Below are 27,009 nucleotides of genomic sequence, written 5' to 3'. Positions count from 1 at the left end.
AGCCTCTTCGGCTTGTTTTCTACACTTAGCTGCGGCTTTACGTGCTCATATAGCGTGGTCAGACTCGTGCCAATGACGTTTCTCTTCGACTTTACATTGCATCCTCTCAGCAGGGGGCCTTACTCCCGCCGCTTTGCATGTTGCACCTCGTTTCTCACTTGGCAAGCATCCTCGGCTGTAGCTTACTTCCGAGGAGGGTATGCGATGTTTTACTGATGGTTCGGATGCTTGTTTTGAGCTTGTTCTTTATGAAAAGTATGCTGTTCTGTGTGTTGTATGGGTGATTTCAGTAAATGTATACACTGTTTACTTCACTTTGTTGAGCGCTTCTAGCCTCTGCCTTAACGGGATATGAGCCATTGCATTTACCATTGCATTTGCCATTGCATTTTCCATTGCATCTTTGCTTGCTTATGGGGTATGAGCCATTGCCGATGATTTTTTTTATTACCACTCTACTAGACGCTGCATTCTTTAGGTATGAGCCATTGCAACGAGTTACTTAAGGCTTTCGTAAGCAGCCAAACATGTGGAAAGCTGCTGGTATGTAGCTCAACAGCTACCAGTTCCACTAGCTTGGTTGCATGCAAGCTGTGCTGGTTGCACAAGAGGAAGTGCACTATCAGAACACTGTACATTAGAAAGAGACAACTCGAGACACACGTAACAACGAAAAAGACAAAAAAGATTTAATTCTCAACTCCTTTCAAAATAGATGTCTATGTACACATTCTCTGTATGTATACACATGATGTGACAGCCACAATTACAGTAAAACAACATATCCCTAAGATTCAAGTTGCACATAGCATGTTTTGTAAGCGAGTTGCATGTGCAGCAATGAGGCAGTGGAACGTCGACTTTGTATAGGAGCCTTGCGGCAGGAACAAACACAGTGGCAGACATGCCATGGTTCGCCTATGGAAAAAGTTTAAACAAGACAGAACAGCACACTGCCTGGCCCCCGATCAGTCCAGGTGTAAAATCATGTAAGTGATCAAATGCACACCTAGAATAAGCGGACAGTGATCTACAGCCAAGTTGAGGCATGTTGATAGAGTGGGCTTATGTCCACAAGCAAGAAACATTTCACCAGAGGGCACAGGCTATAGGTTCCCCATTGAAAAGGTGGCAGACTAACAGAAAGCAAGCCATACTTCGCAGCTAGCATTGTTTGCCCTGATATCTGGCTTGTGATATCACCGTCAGTATATGGATACCTGAGACTATGAGCTATTAACAGCCAACCATTTTGTAGATCAGTTATGCTGCACTAATATACGTCGAACCATGTTACAAAGAACATGCTATTATGAATTTGGTACAAGCAAGCCTTGGCACAAAAGGGAAAACTATCTGAATTGGCTCATTTGAAATGTAATGCTTCAGTATGTAAGAGAAGGAGGCCACACATCATCCTCTACTGTGAACACATTAAGTTGACACAGACCTCTGTTTACATCAAGCATGCCAGGTCTTTGACTGAAAGGACATTGAATGGGTTTGTAATTGCAACAACTATTCATGTAATATGTTGCTATGCCATTCACAGCCAAATATTATTATGCTGACACACAAAATGAAAACAGATAGCTGCATTAAGTACATTACCACCAGGGTACACATTTAAAAAAATACTACAAACAGTATTCACATGCTTTTGTTGACCGTTCTTAATATTGTAGTTAGAGTGAATACCTTATTGCCAATTCCAGCAGAGTAACATTGATGTCAGGCTACACAATTTGTTGACACCCTGACAGACCCAAAGCAGACACAAATTTAAAATGTAGAGTGTCTCAAGCTATACAGAAAATCTTGTACATTGTGTGGGCCATACACCACTACCACGGTCAGTAATTAACTGCTCATGCCTGTTAAATATACCTATTAGAAATCCTGGTTGAATGTTGTTAAGCAGTCCACTTTCAGTATATGACTTGTTCTCAACACAGGAACTATTACCAATAAGCACACATGGCAGTTCATTGTCCAAAGTTGTTTTTGATTTTTACAACATGGTAAGCTGATGGCCTCAAAGGAATGCTTCTGAATCAATTTTTTCGGAATGTCTTTTCACAAGCAAAAGTAATGGTACAAGCACAAGGTGGGCCTTTGAGCATGCATTAACAAAGGTAACTGCATACCCAAGCATAATGCTCTTGTGACATTAGCATCTTCAAACTGCTGCAGCAGTCATGCACTGTAGTACCACAACAGGAAAATAAAGAAAAAGACAGCTCTTACTAAAAATATTTTGCAGTAGCCAACAGTATGGACAGCCCTCACCATGCATTTATCACAAGGAAACTTGAGTGCACGTGGCAAACGCACATAGCCATCTCTGTTAATGAAGGATACACAGTTTGCATTCTTTCTGCATCACTGTGACATAAGCAATCTTCTAAAATAAAATACCTTGGTTAATGTCCCACAACACTGTACCTGATGCAACTACTTAAATAGTGTACTGCAAAACTCAGTTCGTAAACAAGCAACAGGGCAACACTACATTTTTTGCAATGTCGCATGAAACAACCGGTAGCCCGACTTTCACACTTCTACAATTTCAAGAGCATGTTAGGGTGTGCTACAATTTCATTACACTTGCACCTTTATCAAGTGCGACAGCACACAAGATGGCAAGAACTCCTTAAGGAGTGAATGAAAGAATATCAATGCGCAAAGTTTTTAACAATACTTTTCTACCAGCGCACATGGCAGTGAACACCCTACAAAAGCTTTTCACATATGCTGCCAGCAAGGATCGCTACAAAGTGTTGCTAGTGCATCATAATCCTGCCTAATGCATCTTCACAGGTCCGGAATTAAGGTGTAGGTCATGAATGATAATAGAATGCCAGAGTGCCTAATACTAGCAATAGAATTTACACACTTGATACAACTTGATAGGACAACGTGACCAAACGATGTTACCATAGGCTAATATAACAACATCAAATCCATGCCCTACATACAAAGCATGTTCCGGGCAGTCAATGACACTTTCTTGAGAGCCAGTGACTTCCTGTCAAAGTTTTTCTTTTCATGTTCATGTGCACACAGCTGTGGATGGCATTCCTACCATTTGGATAACACAACTGACAAACTAAATACTTAACTGCAATTGTTGTGTGCCACACATCATTGATGCAACAGCATAAAACTGCATGCCTCTAATCAAAGTTCAAGAACCATCCTAATACAGCAGTGAAGATTTACCCAAATGCCTTATTGAACTTGCCTTAAGAACTGCTGCTTTTGCATAGTCGCAGTATAATTAAATATGCATAGCCGACACAGTTCTATATTTGGGTACAACTTAAGAAGGCAGGAGAGGGGCGCTCAGATGACTGAAGTACCTCAGCAACTAAAGAAATAGTCCCGCTGACGCAACTCAGCCAAGTTTGAAGCACGGGCTGCTTCGTATTTTGTAAGCAGGGTCACCAGCTGTCCGGCTCATGACGTCAATCTAGAGTTCGCGGCTATTGATGGAGGCTTGTGTGCATCCACCTTTGATGGGCAAATGCTGCTGTCTTCTGAAGTTGTACCCAACTGTAGTTATATCCCCAATACAGAATGCCTCTAGAAATTAAACTTATGCTGTCAGATACTGCTTCCTGAAGCACTAGAGTGCATGCTACAGTAAACTAAACAGATCTTCTTGGAGGTGTGATGGAAGCTTTCATAACTACACACAGTGGCCTGTATAAAATACACGCACTATTTATGGAGCAGGTATTGTCCCTGCCAACAGAACCATAATGCAACAATGCAAGGATACCTTATGGAATGCAAAAATGGAATTAGCACTAGTGCACCAAAACAGAAAAAAAGAGGAAAAAAGGAAAGATGAAGATGTGCAACTGATACATGGACATTGCAAAAGAGTAAATACATGCAAAGTATAGCAAAGGCTGAGAATATTTAGTTTAAACTGAACAAAGAATGCAAATTTTCTTGTTGGAGTTCAATTTTAACCCAAAAGAATCCGTAAAAGCAAATTTACCCCAAGAGCCAAGACAGTAAATGGAATGCAGGTGTGAGCCAACATAAACCCCGAAGCAGGGACCTTGACAAGGTCAATGTCATGTGTCAGCCCTGCCACCCAAGCGACTTTTTTTTTTATGTGCCTCCATTTCAGCTCTTGCTGCAATGGAAATGAGAAGCAGGGCATGGCAATCGGGGGGGGGGGGGGGGGTACAAGTGGCAGATAAACTGGGAAAATTCACTGATGGTAACGCAGGGTGGTATCTACCCAGTTATCATTTCCCGTGGTATTTGTCTCAGCTCTGTGCTCACATAATGATACAAATAGGCTCGTTCTATTTAAGATCAATTATCTAGCACACTACTACCTCTCTTGATTTCTGCATAGTCATACTGCTGTATGGCATTGTGTCCTTGCTAGACTGCTTATCAAAAACTTAGTTAACTGCAACCAATACACACAACAACAGTGCTGAAGACTTGGATCTGCAGTCCTTCAGCACATTTCAGTGTCAATACATATTGCAATGAACAATACATGAATCAATACAATGAACCGCACATTCACCTGGTAAGCTGGTAACTGGTAGATGAAAAAAATTATTAAAGCCAGATGCAAAAAATTATTACAAAAAATTCAGCTGAAATAAGCACCCAAAAATTACGCCAAATTTTCAGGAATTAGCATAGTGTACAGTAAGCATAGTGTACGAGTGCTAGAGCATAGTATTGTGGTAATGGTAAAAAATTATCAAAATCTGTTCTAGATTTTTTTGACTAATGAATTAGATCATCTGTCTGGCAGAACACAGTACAATATGGGAATGGTTCCTGTTAAATATGATTTTCATGTTTTGATTTCATTATAGTCGAGAAAATTGTATAATTGCATACTGTGAAACCTTGTTCATGTTGACAGGCTAAACTAATCTCATAGTGCATTGCTATTTGTTTTATTCTCAAGGCACTAAACAGGAGTTTTTGATAAGCAGTTACTTTTGATGAAGGCAGACTATTTCATAAAGTTGTGATCCCCAGTTCAATAGTTACAACCAAGGGATCTTTTCCACATCTCTACTGTGAGTCACATAAAAAAAGAAAGGCACCAAGGAGGACCATCAATAGTTTTGTAATGCACCACTGCAGCAGGAAATAACAGAAGTTTTTAAGACACCAAATACTGTCCATATATTCATGTTCATTGCTTGTGTGCAAGCATGCCTGCAAAAAAAAAAAAAAGGGATGAATATGGACGAATCATGAGCCCGATTTCAAGCAGCCGTAATGCAGAAATATAATACAAAAATTTCAAAAGGCATAAATGCAAAGACAGGACAGTCTATTTTCACTAACAGTAAATAGATTTAACGCTTCAGTAAGAGGTTCAACACATCTTGGTACAACAACAAACATGTTTAGAAAGTTTTCGCTACCATTCTATGAATACATATTGTAAGAAGAGCAGCTGGCACACTTCTTAATGAATAACAGATCTATAAATAAGAGAAAGAAGTCAGTAACAGTAATGACTTTCTGTTAAGCAAAAGTGTTCCACCTTTGTACAAAATTAAATGCCCCATATTTTTTTTTCCTACCAGCACATTACGGCACCTCCTAGAGGATGCTGCCACCACTGGGCACAGCATTAGTACACACTTGCTGGCAAAAAAAAAAAAAGTGAGAATTTTCACCAGTGTTACAACATTCCCACACAATGAACAAGCTGAAGCAAATGAATATAAAATAAAGCCTTCTTGGAGGGAGCAACCTTAACTACCGTGAACAGTGCACCGAAATGTGATTCATTAGGCTAACACAACCTAGGTGCACTTGGTGCTTCTTCAACATGTCATCATTCCCAAGTCCACAATCGATCTGATGCCCTCCTCAACTGTTCAAACCAGCAGTTACCATAGTGCAAGGCAACAAGTAAGGTAAATCTGAAGTCCTAAAGTAATGACTCAGTGCTAAGCACAAGTATAACATGCTATTTCAATTCAAACAACTTAGGAATGCTTTCAAGAGATGGCATGCTCCTTTTGCTGCAATGAGGCACTTTGTTTTGCAGCATAAAAGCTATGAATTAGCTTTGCTTTTGCTTTGCAAGTCATGATCTCAAATAACCAAGCAGAAAGATGCGTGTATATTCAGTATATACTGCCCATCATTCCACGTTTGCATCCTTCTTGGGCTTTTGTACATAGACCTTCATAAATGTAGCGAGCCTTTCTCATGAGCTTTGTCCCGTAACTCCCTCGCGCAGGGCAGACACAGGCTTTCATTCATGTAATGAGCTCTGATGTGCCTCGTGTCTCATGTCAATCCATCCAAACCAGAAGCATCCAGTATTTACAGCACCACAGCGCAAGATGGGGTGAAAAGTGCAACAGTGGTTGCATCATTCAAGCAAACATTCAGGCATTTATGAATTGCTCTAATGTACATGGCCATAGTCCGAAATAAGTTGGAACAAATCCAGCAGTGATTACTTTGACTCAGCCGATCTTCTGCACGGCAGGCCATGTATGGATAAGAATAGAACAGAAATCATTGACACCGAATGGCAACAAAGTCGGTGCTTGTGCCGTTTGGTTTTATTCCTCATCCATGAGCCATTTGTTCTGCACAGAACTAGTTGTAGATTACCAGTAAGCCCCTCTTTGCATCTCGTAAGGGTTAATTTGGACCCAGGTTATTGGTTTTACAAACTTAATCGACAAGTTTCTCCCATAAAAAATACCATGTGGGAGAAAGTACTCTGCAGGCAATCCCTACATGCAAGCAGCACACATTTGCAATTCTCCCAAGCATCCACAGAGTAAAGCAAGTGAACAATTCTTGGCAGAACATAGAGCAAGACTACAGCAGACTGCAGGCATGTGCATGCACGCACAAAGAGCTATTCCACGGAAGACAGAAATTTCATGTTAGTACGTGAAGCAGCACAACGATGGTAACAACCTTCTCTGCGTCATTTAACAAGCACAGGCTGAAAACTTTCACAAGGCAAAGCACAGCCCAGAAAGTGCACAGTAACAAACACTTTAGCATTGTAGGCATCGATCCAGTCACTTGAATATACGTATAGTGCATAGGAACAGCTGGACGCTGTAGACCAACAGCATTCAATTATTGTCACCAACAAAAGCGCTGCCCCAATTCATGTAGCCGTGGTTGTATAACATCAAGAATGAGAATTTACTTTGCTGAGAATGAGAATTAAGAGCTCCCATACTAGTATTTTCTGCTGATGCAGGCACCAGTGTGTCTTGATGATTATGAATAATAACTCCAACAGCAAAGAGAAAAACAAAGTACAAACTTGACACAAAATCTCAATTGCTTCCCACATTAAAGCAGCAACAAACATCATTGTTGCAGCTGTCCATGACCTTAGGACATGAACAGCACATCACAGTAATATAGATGAACTCCTTTCACTCAACAAGCAAAACACTTGGAACACGCCACCTTCTATACGTTACCTGTTCAGAAAGCAAAAGGGCACACATTTTCGAGGTCCTCCAAGACTATATAGGTTCATAAAAACAAATGCCTGTTACATACGAGGAAAAAAAGAGAAAGAAAGGAATGTTCTCATTCAGAACAACAGCACATGACTTCACTTACTGAAACAAGTTGCTTGCATGGCCACCATGTTTTGGGAAGTGCTCATCAGCACCTCTTTACCCCCCAAAATACAAAAACACTCATCCCAAGCAACAAGTCTAAGCTCGTAACAAATGTCACCGCCAACTATACTTACATGAACGCTGTTTCAAAATAAGTGTCACTGTCACAGAAACATTCAGCCTCCCCAAGAAAAACCAGTCTGGGAAGGTGTGGACGTTGTCAATGAATGGACAGAGATGCACACAAGTCTACAGACCACATGTGCACACGCACTTGAACAATACGGGTGCGTGAGTGCTTAGACCTTGTTGTGCAGAACGTCCACTTGTGGGCGGGCATAGTGGAGGAACCACCAGACTTGGTTGTGGCCGCCAGTGCATGGCTTGGCGAGCACAGCGTCCATTTCTGTGGCAGCCGCCTCGATGCACAACCCCGTTTGCCGGTGCTTCAGCGGGCCACCACGCGTGTGGTCCCAACGCTGCCGCTCCTCGGACTCGGCGCCTTCACTGCAAGGGGCCATCATGACCTTGCGGGCGGCCTTGTCATCTTTGTCCGGCTCGCTGGACAGCTCTGCACAGCTGTCTTCCTTGCGGATCTCATGTCTCCATGTGTATGACACCAGCTGCATGTGAAATGACCAAAGAAATAATGCCTATGCTTTACTCATTCTCAGGTCTGTTCATTCACAGATTCATTTGTCTAAGCAAGAACTATAGAGAGAATACAATAACACACAAAAGAAGCAGTCATGATAGGCATGAAAGAAATATAATACTGTCAGACCTGGTGAAAGAAATTGTCAGTCAAGTGGCTCAGTTATTAATATAGGTACATAACTGAAAAGAGAAAGACTTACAAGCCCTTGTATTGAAAATTTGGGTTAGAGAAATGAGGTGGGGATGCTCTGTTTACCTTTTTAATAACAGAGTAATATATAACAATCCTACTGCTAGTGCTTTATTCAGGTGTAGAGAAAGCGATTTTTTAAATCAAAGCAGTATTTTATATGTAGGCACAGTCCTTACAGAAGGACCCTGATGTAAGTTAACGGGGGCTATAGTTACGTGAAAATAACTCTCCGACACATTGGCTAGATTTAAATAAAATTTAAAAGGCACTTTTGCACCATTATTAAAAGCCTGTTGATCAAATCAAGGGTTAATATTGGAGAAGTTATGGATGGTAAAAGCATTAGGTCACTAAGTGTGCTTGTGAACACTATCGTTTAAAAAAAAGGGTGGCTTGCAATATTTTTACCTTAGAGAGTTTAATAAGAGTCCAGTATGTTTAACTATGAAGTTAAATATTTCTATACCACATAACGTTTACAAAGGAAACAATATTTTATATGATACTACCTGTCTCAGTCTTCCACTGCACTTCAAAAATATCCTTATTTTATTATTAAAAAGAACTCAAATTTTAAAATCTGAGTATACAATTGCACTCTGGAACAAATATTGACATATTAAACAGCCTAAAATTAAGTAAACCTTGTGTAGTATGGAAAACAATAAATTTCCATACTACATAGGGGATGCTATTCATCGCAGTGATTGTTACCATGACAACGAAGGTGGGCATGTACTATGGAAGAAGGAAAAAGCTAGGACAGAGCATTACGTCATGCTGCCAGCCTTGACAAGTGAACACTCCGTGACGCCAGTCCCTTTGCTCAGTGCATTGCTCAGTGTCGGCCCAACACGTGACCTCTTGTGTCGAGATCACAGAGCAAGAACTGAGACTTGCCAAGATGTTTGGTGCCCGGTAATTGGTTCTTTATTCTATGGGTAGTTCTTAATCGACGCGTGCTCGGCCGGCAGCTGCTCGGCTGATCTGCTTAATATCTCTGCTTACATTATGCCTGTATCTCTGATCACGTGTTGGGTCTACACTCTTGGCTTCAATCCCATTGCACAATGCTCCCTCCTATCTTTTTCCTTCCTCCATAGCATGCACCCCCTTCTGATCACGTATCACCACGGTAATCGAGACCAACGTTGATGTCAAGGTGATGCTGAGGCCGTAACCGAAGGGACCTAATGGCCACATTAAGTCAGTCAATGGAAGCGCAAGAATACTCCCAACCCAGCTCATGCCGCTTTGAACTCTGTACATGCTTTGAAACTCTGTACAAATTCACCTGTTCACGGCAGAACACATCTTATTAGGTGCACAAACACTGTGCACAAAATCTGCGCGCCAGCACCAGACACGCCCGTCAGACCAGAAGAATGAATCACTGCATGCCACTCTCTTCTTTCGTGCAAATCACAAGTGAGCCAGACATCAGTTTTCACATCTACAGCTGCAGCTGAGCTGAGCTGAACCTGAATAGCCATGACAGGAGAGACGACGAGCTCACACTAAAGGCACTCCCATGTGGCCAGCAGAAGGTTTATAACGACCAAATTACGGATAACCTTTGACTGGACTTTGAAGTGCTCAAAGTCACTATAAATCTAAGCCTCATTCTTAGGCTCCAATGAACAAGATGGAAAAACTGCTGCTACCCCTTGCCCCCCCATCCTAGTCACATTATTCCAAAACCACCATTTGGCAACAGGAAGTAGATGATAATAAGGCTTCTGCTCGTAGCAGAACTCGCCATGATCACGTAAGAGCACCCACCTGGTTACCGCCACTGTTTGTGTCCTTGTGGCAAGGATAGATGCCGAGCGGTTCCGTGTTGTCATAGTTGTGACTCATGGAATCCAGACACATGCCTGTGTTTGGATTTCTTGCCTGACAAAGAGCACAAAATACAAATGTTACACACCCTTCCAAAGAATATACCTTGCATTCACCGAACCATTAACGAATGGAAGCATAGATGAGTGCTCAACTACAGCTAGAAGGCCTCTAGTCACAATGTTTCAGGTACACTCTTTTTCAGTTTCATGCCAACTGTCCATCATGAGTCACATGGACAGCAGAAGACATATGTGTGCTATGTCGGCATTAACTGAGGCAGCTCACACAGAAGCATGGCTGCGACAACCCCATCAAAAATGTAGATTACAGTTTTGCTGCCAGATTACAGACGAGCATAATAAGTGTAAAACGGTGGTCAACTTTAGCAGAAACAAATCTTAAAGGAATAAGAAAAACTGAAACAAAATCCTGGAAGCTTAATCAGTAATTATTTTCTTTTTTGTCCATAAGCACTGTTTCAAAAGTTACAAAACAAATCTTGTCCCGCAGGATTGTTGAGATCTATTACAATACGAGGATCCTATGCACTGCGGGAATCGATATAAGCGAAGCTTTTTATGCTGTTTGCTTTGATTGATGATAATTAGCGGTGATGCTGACGGTGAATGTGTAATTTCTTCAGAGTTTAGTCCAATACAAGAGTGGTGAGTCGATGTTAAATGTTACCTTGTGTGCACATGCCACACAATGGAAGTCCAAACAAGTTAGTCCCTGGCACCGACTTTCCTCTCAGCCAAGCTCCTGCCATGTATATACACACTCTGAACCCCCCCTTGCGGCAAGTTAGTAGAAATGTGAACGCTGCAGTTTCTGCAATGCTTTTGAGGGTGGCCACGGATAATTACAGCTGTCAAGAGGCTAATGTGGCAACACCCAGGGAGCTCCAGAGGACATTATGCACATGTCATACGATGGAAAGGTCCAAACGAGTTTCTGGCATCAACAATCCTTTCTGCCAAGCTCCTACCACATATATACATGCTCTGAACCACCTCCCGACACTGTGGCATGCAAGACAACTGCAGCAGCAGCAGCAGTGCAAAAGCCCAAGGAAGAGGCAAAGAAAACTTCACTTTAAAGAGCTGCGGGCCAATTAAAAAATTAACGCTTAGTAATACGCAGCTTTGAGAGGCTCTTTCATTATGGCAGTTCACTTCACACCCTATAAGAAAGCACAAAGTGTTTTGAGACCTTCCCTGGTGGCTCAGTGCTTGCTATGGATTTCTACTGCAGATCACAAGGTTGCTGCTTCAATTACTGGCAGTGGCAGCCACATTCCAAGGGGGGGGAGATTGTAAAAATGCTGATATGTTCAGATTTCAGTGCATACTAAAGAAAATCTATCAATTTATCAGAGATTGTGAAGGGGCAGCTTGCTGCACAAGCTGCCTCAACATGCAAGCACTGTGTGTACACTTGCTGCACACATGCAGGCGCCAAATGAGGATGAGGCCCACCATGACCATGTCTCGCAGAAAGTGTGGTCAAGGTAAGTGCTCAGGTGATGCGCCACAGATATTGTATGAGAGGCATTTTTGAGACACCCACACAAGCATGTTACTGGAAGGCTGGTGCAGTGATGGTTGAGCTGCCAAAGCTGCAGCTGCCTTGAAGCAGTAGCATGGCTATTCTTTGTGCTCTTATCATTTACACAACACCCTCCTAACTACACAGCGTTACAAAACCTTTATAACTAAGAAATCTAGGACTAAAATTGAAAATGCTGTAAAATAAACTGATACCTAACTATGGCTGTTCTATATTTAGTCCTTAATCAAAAAAGTGTTTCTTAAATAGATGTGCAATCACGGACGAATCCCGTAGTATTGTTTTCCGGAAATGTAAAATGTTATGTTATTCTTTTTCTATTACATATTCAGACATTTTAAGCCCTACCTAGGCATTACACCTTCTGAATTTGAACTCACACACAGTTGGCGATATAATTTGATCTGATTGAATTCAGACATTTAGTTATCCTATAAATAAAAATGCAACGCTAGGCAAAGCTATGTCAGCCTCTTGTTGATCTTTTGCCAAATTTTCCTGTTAATGATAAATTGCAGAAGAATAAGAGGCAATAGGTAGCAAAGTACGTGTTTAGTTACAGTACTTGCTTTTTTCACAGCATGCAAGAACTAGGACACAGAAAAGCTGGCATCCCTGACTGAGTCCTCACATTGTGAGAAATGTACATAAAGAATCAATACTCACATTTCCAAAGGCAAACACTTTCTCACTGGGAACAAACTTGTTGGGGTACACATTGTCCAGGTACCACTTGAAAGACTTACACTGCAGTTTATTACGCAGTGCCTTGCGCTCTGAGATGTCGCCAAATGATATTTTCTGCAATAAAACGAACAATTTAAGGTTACTTATGCAGCAAGAAGACCAGAAAGCCCATTAACGCATATGTGTGGTATTATAACTGAAACAGCTTATACACAAACAAGTAACAAAGCCATGGAAATATAATATAATAAAATAACTCCACTTACTGATCTATTCTGTCAACAGACAAAGTTTGAACACAGAAAGTCAAAGGAGATGCTAAAAGCTAGTATATTAGCCTGACAGGCGCTTCTCCTCCAGACACAGTTCATCAGTCAGAAACACGACACTGATATAGCAAAAGATATGGACAGCAAAAATATAAACAAGAACAAAGCTTATGTATTGTACTGAAATTAGAAAAGAAGGTGACAATCATCTACTATTTTCCATGCGTGAAACTGAAGTACTATTTGAAATGTATGTCGGGAATACATTAGGCTATTATGACGCATGCGAAATGCCAAACAACATATAGCATGTAAAGCATCTATACAACAGACCATTCAACTGTAACAGATGCCATTTTGAATTAGCAAATTTCTTAACACACTCTTGGGTACTCTTCTGCTGAAATAAATCAATTGGTCAACATTATTTAAAAAGGAGGGAATTGCATATAACTAGCAACAGCCTTTTACAAAGACCAAATGCAGCTCAAGTGAATGCACAGATGATTCAGTGTGTCGCCCAGCTTAGTTCATGAAATCTTTCTGCCACTTCTAACAAGTTCTTTCTCATAACATGGAACAAAAGGACAGTCTGCCTCTAGTGATAAATGTGCATTTGCATTTCAGCACCATCATCTGTTTCAAGTTCCAATTTTTCCCATCAATAATATAAATTTCATGAAGGCCTTTCATATAAGTAGCACGGTCAACGTGGGCAAAGAAGCCACATTAAAAGTTCGACTGAGCCATCATGGGAATGATGGTTAGTACATGGTTAGCACATGCGGTTTCCGTAGACGCTAGCGACACAGTTTCCTCTAGTAATTATTGTAAGAAACTCTCTGACACCCGCCAACCACCAGCTACCTGTCTCATCTGCTTAGGTGCTATTTAAAGGCTGCTAATAAGAAAATTAGAGAATTATCAGCCCTTCATCTCTTCCAAGAGTGTTTAAGTAGTGTATACAGTAGACTTCCATTAATTCGACTCCAGTTAATTCGATCCCGGCCGAAGGTTTTGGCTGGCGCCCATGCATTTCTTTGTACCCAAACTTTCATTATTTCGATCCTAAAATGGGCCTTCACCGAATAATTTGAACTTCACCAGCTGGCATGCATGCGCCTGACCCCTATATAGCGACCCCAACAGCGATCCCTTCAGTGCCAGCATCTGTCTCAGCGGAACTTAGGGGAATGCGTTGAACACACGTCATCTCCCGTCGACAATGCCCGTTTTCGGCCTGCCTTAGGAAAGACCGGTACAAAACGTATAATCCACTTGCCTTTGTGTGTGTGTGTGTGAGCGCACGCGTGCGTGCGTGCTAAAATACCAGGTACACATTAGATTTTTAATTTCTTTATAAGAGCTTTAATATCCTTTCTACATTACTTTGGTTTGGACACAAACAGTGGGTGAACATTTGATTCCAGGGCGTGTTAGAATCGGGAAAATACTACCAAATTAATCAGCGGTGTGTCATGGCCTTCTTTCTGCATCTTTTTTATTTCGATTCGTTTCATCGGTACTGTCAGGCTCGAATAAACGGAAATCGACTGTACACCAACTACATTTAGTACCAATTTATTCATAGTGAAATTTCGTTGCTATTAGCTTTTAAACAACAAATAGGCACCTCATTTTTCTGAGAGATTGAGAGTGGGTTTTAGTCGTTTACTTGCCAATGTTCCAAAACTGGAAGATAGGAAACCTGATTTTTATATTTCCTTTCCCAGTATACCGCATTTCTTAATTTTTGTTTTCAAATGTTCACTAATGCTTGTGGGAAAACAGCAATTCTAACTTTTATCATCATCCCATTTAGAAGCTTTGGATAAATGTTTTGCAAGCAGGCATAGTTTGGTTTCCATCACTGCCACACGTTTGTTGAGTTATTTCACAGGAAATTATAATTGCAAAGCAGAACTAAAATATCGGCAGAAAGTTGGTGATTACTTGACAGAAAAATAAAGAAACTAAATACACTCTAACTTCCAGCTTTGAGAGTTTTATGTGAACATTCTTTTTTCTTGTTACATTGGCATTGGACAGTAGCAAAAATAGCATAGACCAGCGCCAACACTTGGCTGGATGATTTGGCTGGATTCCCTGGCTGACCAGGGATTACGAGCGATGGGTGCTACTATACGTGAGACGAGAACCGGTGGTTTCACGCTGAAGAGCACGAAAGACGTCGGAAAAGAGGGAAGAGCACCCCATCACACACTACATGTTTGACGGGACAGTCTGTACATGCAGATGGAACGGCAGAGTGGTAGTCACAGTTTCTTCAAGCCACCTCAGCCCATGAGCCTGTCTCGACTGCAAAACGCTTCTCACAACGCTTCAACAAAAAAATATACATTCCTTAACCATATCTGATCAAAAATTACTACAAGGGCATGGGGGAATAAATGTTATGAGCCACCTAATTGGCAGCTGTTGTCCAAGACTTAGAAGAAAAAAGTGGTGGTGGAACCTTTTCAGCAATGGTCTGAACATGGCTGTCGTCGGAAAATGGCTCCTTCAATGCAATCTTAACCGATGACACAATGATGCACATAGCTTTCTTGATAGGACATTGCCATGTTCTTGCTGCACCTCAAGCAGAAACTGACCGTGTGACCTGGGCCTTGGATTCATCCCAGAAGTGTGGATAGGAAGACTGATGTTCACTAGATCATCTCAGCAACACAAGGAAGGTGCGCAGAGTGCAAGAAAAATATGACCAACCAGTGTCAGCAGTGCAAAAAGCAGCTGCAGAAGAAATGTTTTGTAGCTTACCATGGCTTGTGAAGCGCTCACTGCCATACAGACAACACGATGAAAGAACAAATTTTGTCAAGCATTGCTACGACTATACTTTTCAAAGGCACTGTAAGTAGCTAAAAACTAGTCTTGAGTCAAGAAGAATAAGCAATCACCACTTTATGGTCAATGAAAGTTGTTCCAGGCAAAATTTGCATTTTCTGTATGGGATACGCCAATGTTTCAGAAGTAGAACATGCAAAACAACATGCTTACTCATCATAAATGTGGCTATATTTCTTGTGACAGTTAATTTAGAATATCTATGCTAATTATCAACACCAGTTTCAATTTTCAGATTACTGCTTTATAGTGCAGTGTTTAAAAGGCTAAGCATGTGATGAAATCAAGCATATCAGGTTAGAGAGCTACACGTCACTTACAATTAGGCAAAACTGACTATGGAGATTATTATTGGATGTAATTTGACAATATATGTGCCATGCAATTACAACTTGCATTAGCTTATTAAAAAAATATTTGTGTGGAAAGAGTTGCAAAGCTTATCACATTACAACAGCTTCTAATTGTAATCAACAGAACTTTCTGAGGTCCCTAAAAGCTTCAAAGAATGCAAAGTAATGCACATATGTAAAGAAAATTGAATTCCAGGCACTGACTTACGTTAAGATGCCTGTTGGTTTTTTTAGCATAGTATAGTTGGTAAAACATCCTTTTATTTGAATCGATAGCATCATTTGCTATTTTACGTACCCTGAGCTCTGGACGGTTCTGGTAGAAGTAGTACTTGTAGTTGTCCATCCACACTTCAGCAAGCCGGGCTGTGTTGATTCCGTGCGTGTCCTTGTTGCTTGGAAATTTGTAAGGGTGGTAGTCGCGGAAGATGTGTCCCACGTGAGAGCATGGAGCTATCACCAAGGAGCCACCGCACATCCAGATCTGGAAACAATGGTCATTTCCAATAAATAAACACATTCGAGTGCAGCAATAGTACATGTGCTTAGGCATTTCCTCAAAGCAGTTGCTTTGGAACTCTGTAGATGAGTACATTACAAAGCTAGAGTCTAAGAAACCTAGATTACACAGTGCAGCATTCTTGGGTTCTGAGAGCATTTGGATCAACGTAGACTTGATGCAATCGCAGTGACTTTATGTATTTTTCTTTTCACACCTCTTAAAGGTGTGAAAAGTTAAGCCATGCGAGTGGATTATGTTTATGGAATTGCAAAGAGGCCAGTCTTAGCATTGGCAGAGGCTTAGCCTGCTTGGAAGAATGTGAGAAGTCAGTAATGATACCGCTTTGAGAATCTTGTATCAGCTTCCCATGACATAGATTCATAGATATTTAACAATGTTTGGTGGCACTTTCACCTGCACTGAAAATTGACAAATACTCAACCTTGCAATGCTTAATGGCTTTTCTTGCATGAAAATGGCTCAAACTGGTGACATGGTGACAAAGTACAGTGTAATTGGCAACATGGACAGAAGAACTGGAGTGCAAACATTTAAATGTGCAAGTATGAAATTGATTTCTTCCATTAAAATAATCAATTCTTTTCCGTGACAGATGAGCCAAATAGTTTCAGAAGAACATTCCACTACATGAAAATGCTTTAGTGTCCCCTTTAGAGGGACACTAAAGAGAGCCATCAAATGAGTTTAGACTGATAGAGTATACTTTCAAAAATTATTTTCTTTAATCTTATAGTAGGCAGTTTATTATAGGAAGAGAAAATTAGGGTCAAAGATCCATTGTTTCTAAATTTCGTAACCACATATCAGCACTGGTATGTCAGCGTTATGTCACATATTTTAAATAATTTTTTCGCAATTGAGTCATTGTGGCTCATCGAAGGTTCTTGAAACTTGCTAAGTTCAGTCTTTGGATCTTTTTTAACAGTGTAGTTCACCTTTAAAGATAAAAATTTAACTGGACTTTAATACACAATATCGAAATCCATGACATCACGCCAAGACAGAGTTTATGGCAGGCATTGCCTCCCACTCACAGCAAGCAAAAAAAAAGGTGTGATGCTTGTTTGGTGTGCAGCCCAATGCAAGAATGCCTATTTATGCACATAATTGTGACAGAAGGAGGCAGCATGCTTGTCGAAGAGGCATAAGAATGATGAGAAGAAAGGCTTACTCATTGAACTCCAGTGCTCATCGAACTCAATAGAATTCCCCATAATGCTTTAAAAGGCCCCTCACCACAACTGGCCATTTTGAGCTGACAAGTGCAGAGCATACATGCATGATAACGATCGTGTCTGCAAAGTATTACATCGCTACGGGCCATGGAAAGGTCTGAAATTTGAAACCGAATGCCATTTTCCCTTCTCCTCGCAGCTGCCGTGCTCCACACCAGAGGATGACGTACACCTGCTAGTATGCCTAAGTACACGTGTTTGCGCTGTGACGTCGCTCGTGGTGAGATACAACTTCAAGAATTATTCAATGCAACATCTGTTATTTCTGCAATATGTTGCTTGAATAGACAAATTAAAGCTTATAGAAATAATAAAACACACAAACTGAATGTCTGTGTGTTTTTGTTTTACTTCACACCGCAGCAAGAGAGATGTACTTCCGTTTCATGTGCTTCTTCCCATGTCTTGCAGTCACGCATGCAGACCTCGTAACTATGTCATTTTCTAACATGTTCCAGTGCAAGATCATGCTCTGTGATCCACTTGTGCGCCTAATTATTCATGTAGAACTGACTTATACCGCTTGTCAGGTGTCCTCGTGCACAGTGCACAAAATGAGACACAACAGCTCGCGCGCGAAGCCATCAGTGGAAGTGCACTGCGCCGTAGAAAAGTGTCGTGAAACAAAAAGTGAAAGCGGGGCACGTGACGTATGCACCACACGAACCTCGGCCATTATTCAGCCGATCTGAAAAATTTTTGCAGAACACTCCGTAGAGGACATGTAACAACTTCTAGCGCATAACCAAAGTCTCCTGTGTGGCCTGGTAAGGGGCCCTTTAAGGTTCCCAGGATTTTAGTTAATGAATTCTTGCGAATTTCATTGTTAAGCTCTTTCAACTCACACGGAATGACATCTCCAAGTTCTCGCCTCCCCAGCCTTCCATCTCACTGTCGTAAGAGCCGCTCTCCCAGAAGTACTTGCGGTCAATGGCAAACAGGCCACCAGCCATGGTGGGCGAACGCATGGGGTCTGCTTTGCTCTTGCGTGCCTTCCTCCAGGCCTCGGGCGTGTTAATCCAGATGAACTCGCCCTTCCAGTTGAAGCCACCAATCTGATAGAAGTCCGAGCTGGTACCCATGTACTGAAGTGTCTTGTCATCAATTACATCAATGATGGGGCACACCACTGTCGTACGATCTTTCTTTATCAGTTCTACCATGGGCTCCAGCCTGCATATGGAAGGAATAGGAAATGTTAAACATTTTAATTGCTCTATGCTTGTATGTATGGCAACAATTATTACTAACTCATTCTTAGCACTCAAAAATTATTTCATTTTTATTTTGTTGGGGCTGCAATCCCTGGTTGCAATGCAAATACTCTTCTGAATGTTTTGCACAATCCTCTAGTCCAACCAACTCGTGATGCTAGTAAACCCCAATCTGGATTAGGCAGAACACCTAGAAAAAATTCACAGTTACATACCAAAATGGCAGTAAGCCATTCAGCCTTCCGAAGCATGGTATACTATGACAAAATTTGCTTATGGCAGCAGGTTAGCGCTCTTATTGAGGACTGCAACACTGTAAAAACAGGCAATTTGCAGTTTGAGACGAAGGAGCCCATAACTGAAGAATTATGGCATGTGCAAGACAATGCAGAAAAGAATGTCTAGAATAAAAGGTTATAAAAGGTTATTTTGGCCTCTGAATTGTTTTTATGCTGTGAGGCACACATTTCAAAGGAAACGTCCACTGTACATGATGCTGCAATCAAATAAATAAACTTTATGCGTTTGGCATTTTGTCAAGCATGCCCTCCAAGAGTCAGTGCAACCATGTGAATATTGTTTTCAAAGGAGTTAAAGGTGCCCTGAAACACTTTTCCAGCTAATCATAGAATGACACCACTGTTAAATTATGTTGCCTCAATAATTGCCTGCCGCAAAAATTTTTTGAATCAGTGAAGCACAAATGAGTTACACATAGTTATCGGCTTGACGAACGGCTTTCATTTCTACTAGCGTGCTCGAAGCTACACAGGGGCATGGGGCAAGGGGTGCGAGGGAGCAATGCCCCAGTGGCCTTGTCCAAAGGTTGATTGCCTCAGCTCATGGCAGAATGGTTTGTGACAGCACTCCTTGGCCAGGCCGTGGTATCTATGCTACACTTTTAATCTCGGAGACTACATATGACCGCTGTGTGTAGACCGGCAGTGCAAAAATGAAATGGTTTTTCTGTTTTGAGATCACACACATATGTTTTTGATTTATTTAAATGAAATGAGCAATTATTGTATTACTGAGAATATTCTCACGATCATGAAATTCACCAATAGCTGTTGGTGGGTCCAGCTGCTTGCAATGACACCACATGATGACATGCGAAGGAAATAGGAAATGATTTTTCACTGCTTTCAACAAGAGATTGTCAATTCCCAGCTGTATGCACTGCAATTAACCTCATTAACTGCCTCATTGACAGATTGGCAACATTTTCTTACCATGTTCAAAAAGTGTTTCAGGGCCCCTTAAGAAAGCTTGAAATAAAATTCCAGCAGAATCCATCTAACTATGATTGTTAACGTTAATGCAATCAGCATTCAAGCTATATAGCTACAAACTGTATTGTTGAAGACACCTTTCTTTACAATCTGTTTTGGGGAAGTAGGCTAAGAATGTTAACTGCATTAATACAAGCATGCACCAAAGTGCTACCACAGAGAACGGATCTACCCCTTCGGACACCATAAAGAAAGCTTCACTAAACACAGCCTCTGAACCGCAGCCAGTTCTGTCCGAATGACAATAGAGAACTGTGTTCATGACATCCGACTTCAAATGAACTACAGCGTGCTTGCACAGGCATCTACTTCAGCTGTGAAACATTTATTTATTGTCAGGTAGAAGAACGGGCGTCCTCGCTTTTATCAGTAAAACATGCACCTGTGGAGTGCACTCACAACAATTGAAGGGCGCTGTAAAGGCGGCTAGGTACCGGCAGATTGAAGAGTGTCTGAAGTATACAAAGAATGCTAATCGCATTAAAAGATGCAAATGCAGAAGGCACAGTTGAAAAATGACACATATGCACTCTGTGTCGTCTGTCTCACCTTTATCAAGTTCTCGTTGTTGGTGTCCTAATGAAACCGTCAGACAAGTCTGGGGATCTTACTTTTTATTATTTACATTTACTTCATGATAGTTCAACACGTGAGTAATTCAAATTAATGTAAATATTCTGGTTGACCCACTATGTTCCCTATGCCTTTTGAATCCTCTTACTTATAAACAAACAAACAGGTAGGTATTTTAGCTAATTCAAACTTTCTGGCCACTCAAGATGGAAAAATGCAGCTGGATATAGCTGCTTTGCACAAACAGTGAAGGCATACTGCCCGAGTTTGATACTCAGTCACTCCTTACATTGATGTGTGCTAGTAAGAAATGGCACCACTTATGTGGTTCCCGTAAACACAACCAGGCAGAGCATATGTCAATTTCCTATACATGAATTCATATATCTGTTCAGACACAGCCAGGTGTGTCTGTCTATAAATATATAGTAAGTAATAATTTTGCATCGGCTGTCCAAACCAAGACAATCTCCAGTAGTAATGTTGTAGCTCCCAGCACCAGAGAGAATAAAAGGACAATAATGTTCATCAGGGAATGAAGCATTTCGTTGCAACCTACAATGTCTTCAAGAATGCACATCAAAACTGCAAGCCCAGTGGAAAGGACCATAAATGGAAACTCAAGATTTTAATGATCCACATCAATCCATAAAATAGACACCATTACAAAGACATTCACCATGACCACCTGGCTCCCTATTGCACACAGGCAATGTCACTTTTGCCAAGAGGCAAGCTTTACCACTGTGAGGGGCACAGTGATGCACCTCTCTCATTAAACTATTGTGACTGTGCCCAACACATTTTTTCTTATTATTTTTTCTTGGTATATTTATTTACTAGTGCACAATGTTGACATATGCATGGCCAAGACAAACTACCACAAGGTCAGTAGAGAGCCCATTAGAATATGCAAAGTTTAAGAACACTAATGCAGCAGAAGACACTGCAAGCTTACTTCCAATAAAGCCCAAGGCATGGCAACAAACATTTGCATGACTAGTACTGAAACAAACCAAATGCTGTGAATGATGACCTTTCTAAGTGTATGCCATGTGTATGCCAAGAAATTTTACAAGCCCTTTCAGCATACATTGTACAGAATGAATAGTAGCGGTATTTGTGCAGAGGCCTCCACAGGCAATACTGTAGCAGACAACGGTGGCATTGTGCACATTGCAAAGTTGCTCTTGAGAATGAGGCAATGGCCACCCTGAGAACCTATTGCTGTCGCAGTAAATGAGGTTAGAGTCAGAGGAATTACCAAAGACACCCAATTTTCAGTCGTGCTTGTGTTGTGCTCCTTTCTTGTCCATTGCTTCAAGTCATGTGGTTACAAGGTGAAAGCCTACCAACTAGAATTTTGAATTTTGCACTAAGACCACAGTGCTTAGGTCATCATCGTGACACTACAAATTTCACATCTGAGCATATTTCAAACAGAACAAACAAATGCCTTATTACTTTTTGCGTAAGAGAAGCCTAGAAGGTCTACCAGATAAAGACACACACTTTGTTCATTTATGTATTTGTTGTTGTTGTTGTTGTTGTTATTATTATTAAAGCAAATAGCGTTCTTTGGCTCTTTCAGCCGTTTTCGTGGTAGCTCGACTTGGAGGAAGGAAGGCGAGGAAACGCGCTCTCGGACAACCCAGTTGCGAAGAGGGGCGAAGGAATGGGAGGGAGGGGGCGTCATGCGTGACCTTTCGCATACGAGGAGGAAGGGCGGGGTGCACTGTCGCTTGTTTGCTTGCTTGGTTGTTCATATATTTTCTTCTTGTTATTGTTAAAACTGATGTGGGAATGTTAACATGGTGTCAACATCACTACATTTGATTATTCCCTCTCTGGTGCACCAAACCTCTGTTTATAGTGACATTAATGTATTCACAAGTCCAAAAGTATGATCAACCAGTTCGGCCTTAACATGCAAAACAAACCACCACTTCAAAGCCTCCCATATGTGTCTTGTCATCTTCTCTTCACTTCCATTTCTTTTGTTTGTTTTTTCTGCTGGTAGAACGTCGCATAAACAAAAACCAACTAACCAAGGTTTTCAGCCTTACTGCCTTTAATAATTTTCGAGTTACACATTCATAAATAATTAGACAAGTTATACGTGTACGCATAAACCGGCCCGGCTCGCGCATGGGGTGCGCCGACGAGTTGAGGCCTACCGGAGTGGCCCGGAAAGATGCTTTTAGAGCAACGAGGAGGTGAGGAACAAGAAACGCGCTCGCTGCTCTTCGAATTCCGGTCGTGCTCGTAATACTGGACGGCAGTGGAGGAGAACGGCTGTCAAGACCAAAAGATAACAAGAAAAGGGCCATACGCTAGTGCGGCGTGCTCTTGAAAACCATCGGCGAGCCTGTTCGCGCTTTCTGCTTTTGTTGGAACAAAAACAAAATGGCCGTAATGAGCAACGACCGGCAAATCGAGAAACCGGCGATGAAGCAGAAGACGGAGCAAGGAAAGCGAGAAATGTGGCCCGCGGCGGCTCCGCAGCTTTCCTGTCCCCGTGCTGCTGCCCTCCTTCCACGCCATACGCACTTCTCGTCACGTCGCGGTTTTCCGGACCGACGCTCACGGCATTCGCCGACGTATCGCTGGCTCGCCCGGCTCGGGGGAATCTCGCTTCCCAAATTGCGCTCAACGAGCAGCACTTAAACCGTTCGTACTCCTTTCTCATTCCTAATCTGCGCTTCCGAGCCCCCTTTCCCAGTTCAAGCGCCGTTTGCACCGCACCACCATCGAGTGGCTCCAGCTGCGTGGTCGGTTGGTGCGGTCGTGATCTCACGAGCTTTACGAGCAGCTTAGAGCCCCTGCGCCCTCTCCCGGCTCGGATCGTGGCTCTACAAGGAGCCCTTGACAACCACGTCTCGATTCTCTTCTTGTCGCTAGCATGATGCCCTCGAATTGCTGCTTGCCGCATAAATGGCCGTGCGTCAGCAAGAACCACTGCGGCCACGACTCCGCCTCTCCGAATGACTCCAAGAAAGATCACGTCCCGCTCTCTTACGCCTTCAAGGAGCTCAAGGTGGCAGCAAACACCATAGCTAAAAAAAAACGTTTGCGCCCTTTGCGCCTTTTTTTCCCACAAGCAATATTCGTGCCTTACCTTTCTTTAACCGCACGCCACACACTCCCAAATCACGGACGGCATATCAGCGTGACACGCCGTTCTTGACAGGAAAGTATAGCGAGCGCAGAGTGTAAAAAGAAACACACGTAAGATATAGATGACGATTACTGCTTAGGGACAAGATAATTAAACCCCAACGGGCTTAAGCTTTTTAGAGAGCTGTGGTATCAGACGGCCGGCAGAGATTTTATCACGTGTTCGATCGTCCTTCACAAAGAAACATTCACTCTCTTAGGGGCTTATTTTGTCCCCCAACAATAATCGTAATCAATATTGCGTACACTCTGCGCTCGCTACTTTCCTGTCAGAAACTCTAAACCACGCTAATATGTGCATGCTGTTCGTTACTTTCAAGTACCGGGAACGCATGAAATAGCGCAAAACAGACGGCGATTATTGCATGGGAGACAATATATGCCCCAGAGGGTGCAAATTTTTCTCAGAATGTTGAGTATGTTGAGTACAGTATCTCTCGATCGCGGCGTCAGTACTCGGGGCACAATGTCGACGGCATGAATGACTGAGTCGATTTCCACGTCCCGGAGACGTTCCGGGGCAACGAGGAATACAGCAGCGTTGGCCTCCGTACTAATTTCGGCTATTAAGCGTACCATCAACACGCGACTTTGCGCTCGTCAACAGTAAGCCGTAACAGCAGAGCCACCGCAACGGCCCAGTGCGACATCATGTATGCAAGCCGAGGAGGCGCCGACATATCTTGCGCTGTTACTGCAAAACCATATATCTGCACGTGAACGTGTCGTAACTCGCCGTTCCGCAGTCACGCTCACTTTGACTCCTTGCGCAAGAATATGTTAGTAATGTTAGCAGTCTAAAGCTAATTCTGGTGGCGGTGTTCGTAATCCGAAAGTAAAACGGCCATTCGCTCGGGGATCTGATTCGCAGAAATGACGAGTTCACATTTCAGGAGACGGCGCTCCCCCTGCGTCGCACACACCTCCCAGAGCGAGGCCAAGCCCCAGTCAATAGCATCGACGTATTTCAAACATCGACGTATTTTCAAAACAAACGGAGAAAGAATGGCCGTTATCGCGAGGGTGCCTCAAGCTGACGCTGGATTTCCGCCGACGAAATGGGGCTGCGCGGTATTGGTGTTCCGCGCGCGTCCATCGGCTCCGTTTTTATGTATACCAGGGTTCACATTCCCGTCCCAACGTCTCTCATACCCCAGGCGACCTGCGCTGTGCGACCTAAGATAGGTATCACATATCGTTGTTTTCTACTATCGTCCACCGAGAGATCAAGCAAGAGGTCACACCGACATAGCCTCGCGCGCTCTGTACTCGGCGCCTACAGCGGTGAAGCGCGGCCTACAATGCAGACCAAGAAAAGGACGTACGTCCCCGCCAGAATATATATTGGAGCGGACAAGACAGCGTTGGACGCGGGTATACGGTGGACACGTGCATTGGGGAAAAGGACGGCGTACGAAAACGTTTTTTTTTTTTTTTTTTTTTTTTTTTTTTAAGTAAGGTTGAATCTACTCGGCGAGAACACGACCAGCGACCGACAGACAGGTCGCAGACCGACCCGGGCCAAACCATGGGATGGTAGGCAAAGAAAGCTTCGCTACAATAAAAGATTCCTAATTACTACAGCGCAAACAGCAAAGATGAAAGGGAGACACGAAACGAGAGAGCTGCTCCTGTCGTTTCGTGTATCTCCTTCGTCTTCGTTGTTTACGTTATAGAAATTATGAATCTATACCAACTATAGCCCAATTCGCCGTTCTCTTAAATAAAAAGTACATCTCCCCCTCCATCCCTGATTCCATGCACGCACAAAGCAGGACGTAACGCACAGCGCATCATCTTCCTTCTTTATACCCTCCCTGTTTCCCACGGTATATATATCGCGACTGCAATTTCATGCTTAACTTTCTTCGATCTCTAAAAAAGCAATACGAAGGAGTCAGTTTTACGCGCGGCGAAACCAAGGCTGCGTGAAAATTTGTTTCCTTTCTTCGTTTTGTTCTGTATGGCAATGCATAGTCCTCGGATTGCGCGGCGAACAAAAAATACGCATACACACACCTTGGCGGCTTTAGCGTTTTGCTTGCAGCGCCTAACAGTGCGGCCACCGGAACGGTGAGCGCAGCGGGAATTTAATAAGATATATACGCAGATTACATCCCGGCACGTCAGGCTCTACATTGCAATGTAACGCTCGAGCTACCACGGGGCCCGCGCGAATCGGTTCACAGGCTGCCGCCGAGCGCCAAGACCGTACGTAGCTCAAGGCGGTTGATTTTTTTCCTGGCCGATACCGCAGCATTAGGAAGGAACAGCTCCCACGGAATTATAAACTCTCTATGTTACGCTGCGGCATCGAATTCTGCGGCAGCACTGGTCTGAGCACAGCTTGCCATCGAGCCGGTCGCCCCTACGGTAAGAGCAACATCTAAAAGGTTTTCCTCGTCTATCACTGTCGCAGGCTTCCATGCGGGGCTTAATGTCGCGAAACTGCATAGGAAAAGCCGTATGGAGGGCTGTGAATTAATTCATTGTGACCAGCCGAGGTCCTTCGCCGTGCACTCAGAGCACGGCACACGAGCGTTCTTTCATCGAAATGCAGCAGCCGCGGCCGGGTGTCGAACCCGCGACGTCGTGCTTAGCAGCGCGACGCACCACGGCAAGTGATGGTTGAGTTGAAAGAGTATTCGGCATGACCAACCAAAAAATTCAAACGTGCACGTTAGCCGCCGTAGGCAGTGAATTTCACGAGACAGTTCCGATTACCAGAACAAAGCAAAACTGCATATTTCAATTTGGCTCCATCTTTTATTTAGTATGTGGGCGCCTTAATGGCGAACTGCACCACCGCTGCGGGTCGGCCCGGCATTGCACTGTCTTCGGGATCTTTCTTTTTCTTTTTTTTTAACAATCGGACACGATTGTGCGGAAAGTAGCCCTTAACAGCACCGCTGTTAAAACAAACAGCGTCAAC

At 42.7% G+C, this 27,009-nt stretch overlaps 1 protein-coding gene across 1 annotated transcript in view; it reads right to left on the bottom strand.

The window, feature by feature from the left end:
* Positions 1-664: 664 nt before the first annotated feature.
* LOC126542200 (polypeptide N-acetylgalactosaminyltransferase 1-like) overlaps positions 665-27,009 on the bottom strand; it is a 53,462-nt gene continuing 27,117 nt past the window's right edge. The window contains exons 4-8 of the mRNA XM_050189155.3: positions 18,667-18,994; positions 16,362-16,547; positions 12,553-12,687; positions 10,255-10,368; positions 665-8,245 (exon numbers count right to left, since the gene is read on the bottom strand). Of these exons, the coding sequence (XP_050045112.2) occupies positions 7,922-8,245; positions 10,255-10,368; positions 12,553-12,687; positions 16,362-16,547; positions 18,667-18,994 (1,087 nt within the window). The 3' untranslated portion in view covers positions 665-7,921. The remainder of the gene's footprint in view (positions 8,246-10,254; positions 10,369-12,552; positions 12,688-16,361; positions 16,548-18,666; positions 18,995-27,009) is intronic.

Source organism: Dermacentor andersoni, chromosome 2, assembly GCF_023375885.2.
Source record: "Dermacentor andersoni chromosome 2, qqDerAnde1_hic_scaffold, whole genome shotgun sequence".
Taxonomy (NCBI): Eukaryota; Metazoa; Arthropoda; class Arachnida; order Ixodida; family Ixodidae; genus Dermacentor; species Dermacentor andersoni.
The sequence above is the reverse complement of the archived record's forward strand: the minus strand, read 5'-3'. Positions and strand labels throughout refer to the sequence as shown.